Source organism: Merops nubicus, unplaced genomic scaffold (genome assembly GCF_000691845.1).
Source record: "Merops nubicus isolate BGI_N331 unplaced genomic scaffold, ASM69184v1 scaffold21452, whole genome shotgun sequence".
Classification (NCBI taxonomy): Eukaryota; Metazoa; Chordata; class Aves; order Coraciiformes; family Meropidae; genus Merops; species Merops nubicus.
Window position 1 is genome coordinate 2,933 of NW_008594741.1, and position 7,784 is coordinate 10,716.

At 53.4% G+C, this 7,784-nt stretch overlaps 1 protein-coding gene across 1 annotated transcript in view; it reads left to right on the forward strand.

The window, feature by feature from the left end:
- The first annotated feature begins 387 nt into the window (after positions 1-387).
- LOC103768712 (chromosome unknown open reading frame, human C6orf89) overlaps positions 388-7,784 on the forward strand; it is an 18,134-nt gene continuing 10,737 nt past the window's right edge. Inside the window, exons 1-2 of the mRNA XM_008935867.1 lie at positions 388-590; positions 1,864-2,029. Of these exons, the coding sequence (XP_008934115.1) occupies positions 402-590; positions 1,864-2,029 (355 nt within the window). The 5' untranslated portion in view covers positions 388-401. The remainder of the gene's footprint in view (positions 591-1,863; positions 2,030-7,784) is intronic.

The window sequence follows — 7,784 nt, forward strand, 5'->3', positions numbered from 1 at the left end:
GTCAAGTAAGCAACTGAAATTGTGCAGGAGAGGGCTCAGCTTGGCTACTGTGTGTGATGCTCAGCTTTGTGTTGCTGGCTCTAGCACTGGGTGAGCAATCGCTTCACGGGACGGATTCCTGTGGGACAGAAGTTGAGTTTCACTGATTTCTGGGAAGCTTTGCTCACTTACAAAGCTGCAGATCTCAGCTGGTTCTTCTCTTCTCTGGAAATTTCACAGCTTCTTTCATCCCCAGGAGATACTGAACCCACAGAGATTGGACTGCAGCTCAGAGCAGGTTTGCTCTCGACGTGGTGATGCTGCTGTGAGCTCTCTGCAGGTGCTGCTGCAGAGCCCTCGGGCTGGAGTGTGTCCTCTGCTAACGTGCTGCATCTCTCCACAGGGATCTGTCATCAGAGGCCATGGAGCTTTCAGCCAACGAGCTCAGCATTTATGACAAGCTATCAGAGACGATTGACCTGGTGAGGCAGACTGGCCACCAGTGTGGGATGTCAGAAAAAGCCATTGAGAAATTCATCAAGCAGCTCTTGGAAAGAAACGAACCCCAACGGGGACCTCCACGGTACCCTCTCTTAGTGGCTCTCTACAAGGTGAGATGTCTGCTGTGCGTGCACAGATCATTGGAGGGTTGGAAGTTCTCCTTTTGCACCTTTTATTTCCCCTTGCAGTTTCTTGATGAGTTTTTCCAAGTTCTTTATTTCAAAAGCTTTTAAGTGTAGCTTCCTTCCCTTGTCCCCTGAGCAGATTTGAAAACAGAGCAGGGCTGACTGAGTTTTGAAATTGCTCATGTGTGTGTTGAAAGTTTTAATGTGTCAACACCTTCCTCTCCTTAAATTATTAAAGAATGAGACTTGGGTTGATTCTTCAGGCAAAGATTCCCAGAGCCAGCACCCTCAGTGGAAAGGTGAGGAAGGAAGGAGATACTTAAAGTTCAGAGTTAAAAAATTAAGAGATCCAGGTTCTGTCACCAGCTTTTACCTGTCTTTATTCTTCTAGTCTATGAAATAAACCTGTTGCCATGATATTTGATGCTGGAAAATTGTTTTGAGACCCTCAACTAAAAGATCCTGTGAAAAGTTTTGCAAAGTGGGTGAAAGATGCTGTGGTCAGGTGGATTTGAGATGGTTGCTACTGGGATGGGATGAAAAACTTCCTGCCAGTGTAATATTCAGGGATACTTCAGTGTCATCTTTACAAAATCATCACAAATGGTTTCTATTTAGAAAAAAAAAAATAATCAGGTTTTCTTCCTCAATAAAAAGCTGTAAAATGAGGCAGGAGAACAGGAAATGGAAATCTGAACTTCCAGCTTCTGTTCTTTTTGCTGTGGGTTCGCTTTGACTTTGGCTGGGGGCAGAAACACATCATGTCATCTCTGTGAGGTTTATTTGGGCTTCTGATAGGGAGGAAGGAGCTGGTGCCAACTCTGCCAAAGTGTTCTGAGGCTGGACGGATGTTTGCAGAAGGCCTTGAAGCCCTGGTGTGAGCATGGCCGGAGCGGCAGCCTCTGTGTGCTGTGTGCTTAGCTGGGAGGAATCGGAAGTATCCGTAGCTGATCCTCCTTTCCCTGGGTTATTTGCAGTGGCAAGATATGAGCACGGAGCTGTGTGGCTGGGGTTTGAAGGCTGCTTCATTATATCCTTGGACAGCCCTAAGCCCAAACCCAAGTGACATCTCGGTGTGAACAGCACTGCGGCTGAACGAGGAACCGCAGCAAAAACCTGCGCCTTCCTCTTCAGCAGCAGCCACAGCCCTTGGGTACCAGCTGGGGGGGGGGGGGCCCCCCTTTTAGGGGTGTCCCCTTCTTGAAGACCCCTCAGCTGGCTGCAGAGGAGGTAACTGTGTGCCTGTTGTCTCTGGCAGGGGCTGCTGACGCTGGGCCTGCTCCTGCTGGCCGTGTACGTCCTGCTGCAGCCGTACAGCCCGCTGCCGCCCGAAGCGCCGCGCTCCAGAGCCCAGGCCTGGGGCTCCCTCCTGGCTCACATCCGCCTGCTCTCCCTGCCCATCGCCAAGAAGTACATGCTGGAGAGTAAGGAGATGATTTCTCTGCTCTAACGTAGGCCTGGCAAGAGGCACCGAGTTCAGTAGCAGCCCTGCAGATCCTCTGGGTGTCTCCCTGGGCACCGAATAACCAGCGGGTTGCTGGTGTGGCACCGTGGTTCTCTCCTCTCCTAGCACTCTACTTAAAAATAGCATCTTGAATTCCAGCTAGGGCACTTTCCCTTCCTCTCACTGGGGCTGAAACATATTTTGTCTCTAACTTCACAATTTTGTTCTTGCACGTTCTCTTTTCCTTCCTTTTAACACATTTTTTTTTTCCTTTCACAAGAGTTCCCTTTCCTCTGAAAATCTCTTTAGTTCTCAGTCATGCTGCAATAGCAATGCTGGCTAAATGGCACCTTTTTTTTTTGTTTTTTTCTGAGCAAGCAGAAAAAGCTGTTTATCAACTAAGTCTTGATATCTGTGAGCAAACTGTAGAAACCTCAACATGTGACCCAGGCTTGAGGAAAAGTGCTTTCTGCCAAGGGGTGTATTGGGAAAGGACTGTGAGCTTCAGAGCAGTGGTGCCAGCAGCAGCTCATGTAGCAGGAAAGGTGATGTCTATGTGAGGAAGCTGGAGAAGTGACTCCCTAGTCACAGAATCACAGAATTGTCTTGGTTAGAAGAGACCTTTCAGATCATGGAGTCCAACTGTCACCCCAGCACTGCCAGGTCCCCACTGCCCCGTGTCCCTCACACCACATCTCCACGGCTTGGAAACCCCTCCAGGGGTGGGGACTCCACCACTGCCCTGGGCAGCCTGGCACAGCCCTGGGCAACCCTCCAGGGCAAGAAATTGTTCCTCAGGGACAACTGAAACCTCCCCTGGGGCAACTTGAGGCCGTTTCCTCTTGTCCTGTCCCTTGGGAGCAGAGCCCGACCCCCCCCTGGCTCCAGGCTCCTGTCAGGAGCTGTGCAGAGCCAGAAGGTCTCCCCTGAGCCTCCTTTGCTCCAGGCTCAGCACCCCCAGCTCCCTCAGCTGCTCCTCCCCACACTTGGGCTCTAGACCCTTCCCCAGCAGCTTCGTTGCCCTTCTCTGGCCACGCTTCAGCCCCTCTAGTTCCTTCTGGGAGTGAGGGGCCTAAAACTCAGCCCAGGTTTTGAGGGCCATCCTCCCCAATGCTGATTGCAGGGGGACAATCCCTGCCCTGCTCCTGCTGGCCACACTGGTGCTGATCCAGGCCAGGATACTGGTGGCCTTCTTGGAAAGTAGTCAGATGAGGTGGTCTTGTCAGGAGAGAGAAACAGGGTAGATTTTCCTAAGCTGGCATAATAGAACTGGAAATGTTTGGGTATTTCTCATTCACAGCTAATCATTTCCACCGACTGAGAGTGGGAATGGGTGGGAGCAGGGCTCTGCCTCCCTGATAAAACACAAACACTGTCAGGAATGATAAAGCTGTGGATTATTTTGAGCAGGGACGTGGCACAAAAACAAACCCCGGTATCCGTGCCCTTGGCAGGTTTATATTTAGCTTCAGCAGCTCATTGTGTTGGAGTTGTGTGTTCTGGCTCTGACCTTCCTGGAGCTAAAAAAGGGTGCCCTGAAATGCTAGCACTGCTCCCTGTGTCTCCCTGCCTTCTGCTGACACTGGGATTTCGGGTGGTTCAGGATCCTATGGCTGGGTTGGGGTATCCCCCATTGTTCCTTTCCTTCCTTAAACACTGGGATCTCTGCAGGGAAGAAGAAACAAAGGCAAGGAGATGGCTCTGATAGCCACTTGGGTTAGATAAGCAGGCTGCTAATGTCTTTGACACTCTGTGCACGCCCCTTTGTGTCTGTGGGGAGAAGGAAACCAGCAGAAACTCTAATGCTCATATTTGTTCAGTGAAGTTTTGTTCAGAAAGTTGAGTTTCTTCCTTCAGAGCTCACAAGGGAAGATGGGGAAAGCCCAGGGAGGTTCCTTTGGACTGCAAAAGGTTTCTGGGCCAGGAGCTGCCTGAAATCATGAGTATCTTGAAGATAAATAGGAGCAGGAGCAAGTCTGGGAAGACCAGCTGAATGGGGAAGAGATCAGGAAGCAGGGGAAAAAGGAAGGATGGATGGAGAGGAAGGAGGGAGGTTGTTGTTTAAATGTGTATGAAATCCCTTGTGCCTCCCTGAGTCCCAGAACCCTTCTGCAGTGATGAGCAGCAGGGTGGGCAGTGAGCCAGCTCCAGGAAAGGAGAGGAGGAACAGAGGACGAGGCAGTTCCTGTTCTGCTTTTCCAACAGGATTAGGAATCAATCACATCCCAATTAACAGATTTGCTGGGGGTGGCTTTGATTCTGGAAGCAAAAGGAACTGGATTAGACCCTGGCTGTTTGAATGGGAGAGCACAGCACCCAGCCTGACCCTTGGCTGGGTTCCTGTGGGAATCCCTCATGTCCTGGCTTCCAGCAGGCAGCTCCAGGGCTGTCCCAGCACCACTGGTGTCAACTTCCCAGCTTGCTGCTGAGTGAACCGTGGTGAAGCCACCATTGGCATGGGGCTGGGTGGCCTCCTGAGCTCTTCCAGCCCTGCCTTGTGCCACAGTGTCACAGTTTGCTCTCAGTTTTGGCTTTCTGGTCTGCTGAAGGGAAAGGGTAAAGCTGCATTTGATGTCCTGTTGGTTGATGTGAGCATGAGGCCAGGAGGTCTGGCAGGCAGGTCTGGTGCTCCCTGGTGGGTGCTTGCACTGTGCAGGGAGACTGAGCCACAGGAAGAAACACTAATGAAGGGACTTGGTGTACAGACTCCTTCCTTTCTCTGTGTAGGTCTTGGTACGAGGAAATTTTGAGGGGGCTGAGGATGAAACTTGGAGCTTTCTGTGCTCAGGCACCCGTTCAAATCCAGCTGGGGCTGTTCTTGCTGGAAGCCACCTGTTAGCAGTTTGGAGGCTGCCCTGGCCCACCGGCAGAAAAACCCAGCCACACCACCCAGCGTGGGGTGGACAGAGCCCAGCCATGGTCAGGGGGTGCAGGGGGGGCCAGTTCCCCTCCTCAGGGGCTGAAGGTGCCTGGGCAGGCAGGAGCAGCCTGGCTGTGTGGGAACTGTAGAATAGTTTTGGTTGGAAGAGACCTTTAAGATCATCCAGTCCAACCCTTCCCCAGCACTGCCAGGTCCCCACTGCCCCGTGTCCCTCACCCCACATCTCCACGGCTTGGAAACCCCTCCAGGGGTGGGGACTCCACCACTGCCCTGGGCAGCCTGGCACAGCCCTGGGCAACCCTCCAGGGCAAGAAATTGTTCCTCAGGGACAACTGAAACCTCCCCTGGGGCAACTTGAGGCCCTTTCCTCTTGTCCTGTCCCTTGTTTCTTGGGAGCAGAGCCCGACCCCCCCCTGGCTCCAGGCTCCTGTCAGGAGCTGTGCAGAGCCAGAAGGTCTCCCCTGAGCCTCCTTTGCTCCAGGCTCAGCACCCCCAGCTCCCTCAGCTGCTCCTCCTCACACTTGGGCTCTAGACCCTTCCCCAGCAGCTCCGTTGCCCTTCTCTGGCCACGCTCCGGCCCCTCAAGGTCCTTCTGGGAGTGAGGAGGCTGCTGCCGGGGGCTCTGCTGTCCTTCCAGTGCCCACTTAGTGCAGCTCTCCTGTGCCTGGGACTGCAGGTTGGAGCCTGATCCCCTGGTAGATGTGGGCTGAGCAGCCAGGTTTCTCTTGCAGAGCAAGGGCAGCTCAGGTGCCTGGTTTCCTTTGAGAGCCTGAGCCCCCCATCAAGAGTGGTGGTGAGGCTTTGGGAGCAGCAGGGCTGCAGGACACAGCTCCTCTCTCCCTGCAGCTCAGGGTGAGTTGGTTTTACCCTGGTCCCTCCCACGCCAGGAGCTGTGCTGTGGAGGACAAGTGCTGCCTGTCTGTCAGGGGCTGTGGGTGGACCCCTGAGGTGAGCAGCAGCCTCTGCCAAGCTCTCCCTTGTGTTACATTTGCAGGACTAGGTCCAAAGTAAATTTCCTTTTTGCCCATCTCTCTGCTCTGTTGCTTGCCTGTTCTCTCCCCCGGATCAATTCCCATATTAAAACTCATGTTTCCACCCTTTGTTTCTTCCAAGCTGACTCTTAGACCCTTGGGCTTGGCGTCCGTGCCTCTTTTTCAGCTGTTTTCCCAGAGCTGGGAACCAAGGTCCTTCCAGCTGGGGATAAGCTGTGAGGAAATGTGCTCTGCCTTGGCTCTTCCTGCACTGGTGTTTCCTCAGAGCTGGTGGAAGCCCCAGGGCTGGGTCATGCTGGGGGGGCCCAACACCTCTTGCCTCCGTGGCCCCTAGCTGGGGAGATCAGCCCCACGTACCCCCATGGAGGCTGGGGCTTCACAGAGCCCCACACTCTACCTGCTGAGGGGAGCACAGAGGGGTTTGGGTGGGTGTGTGGGTCAGCTCAAGGGTTTCTAGTGCTGCTCCAAGGGGAAGGGAGGGCCCACAGGGCTGAGATTCATTTCTTCTCTGATGGAGGCTGGGATGGACAAGTCTTTCCCTCTGTGTTTTAGTTCTCTGGAGCAAAGTACAGGTCCAAGCACTTCCCTCTCCCCTGCAAGCATCAGGAAGTAATAGAATGAGTGCTCAAAGTCCATGCTAATAATTAGAGCCAAATGAAAAGGGGTTTATTTTTTTTGTAATAAGTTTTAAACCCCCAATAGTCCTCACTCTGCCTGTTCTTCAGTGGCTCTTCCTGGCACAACTGCGTGGTGTCCTTAGAGCTTTGTTAACATCTAAATAGGAATTTTGGTGTCAAATAAATTGATTTATACCAGATCTAATGTTTGACACTGGGGGAGGTGAGCCCCTGGCCCAGGTTGCCTATCTCTGGAACCCTCCCAGGGGAGGTTGGCCGGGGCTCTGAGCACCCTGCTCTAGCTGGGGATGTCCCTGCTCAGGGCAGGGGGTTGGACTGGATGAGCTTTAGAAGGTCCCTTCCCACCCAGACCAGGCTGAGTCTCTAGTGACTGTTCCCTGCCAGCCACACAGAGCAGTGATGTGACAAGCAGGGTGTTAAGTTGCTCTTCCATTAACTCCTGTGTCTGCCCGTGGAAAGTTTGGTCCTCACAGCTCAAAAGCCTCAGCAGAGCAGCTTGGTCAGTGGTGAACCAGCCCTCATCCAACAACGTGACAGTTTGCACGTTGTGCTGGTGGGAGGGGCTCCAGTGACCTCAAGGAAAATCCCACTTTGCTCCTAATAACAAGACCAGGTCCTGAGCGAGGCATCCTGCACAGTGCAAAACAACTGGATCAGCTTTTTGCCTAGAGCAGCAGGGCTAAAATTGTGTTTATGGGTTTCATACATAATTCATTTTGGAGAAGGGAACCCTGCTGGAGGAGCTGGTTTTAAACAGCACCTTGTAAATGGCCTGTCACTGTCACGTCCCAGGGCCTGGCTGTTTGTGGGGACGGGTCACAGCAGGCTGGGTTACTGGGAGAGGAGAGCAGCCCTGCCTCTTGGCTGGCCACCTTCAGTCTAGCTGGAGACTTGCCTTGGCACCTGGCCAGGCCCTGGCTCCTTTCTCATCTTAACCCTTTGCAGGCAGCCTGTGAGGGACCAGCCGCAGCCACGTTTCTCTCTGCTTCTCACACTTCTCCAAGGGAGGTTTCAGTTGGCCCTGAGGAACGATTTCTTGCCCTGGAGGGTTGCCCAGGGCTGTGCCAGGCTGCCCAGGGCAGTGGTGGAGTCCCCACCCCTGGAGGGGTTTCCAAGCTGTGGAGATGTGGGGTGAGGGACACGGGGCAGTGGGGACCTGGCAGTGCTGGGGAAGGGTTGGACTGGATAGAATCATAGAATCCTTTAGGTTGGAAGAGACCTTTA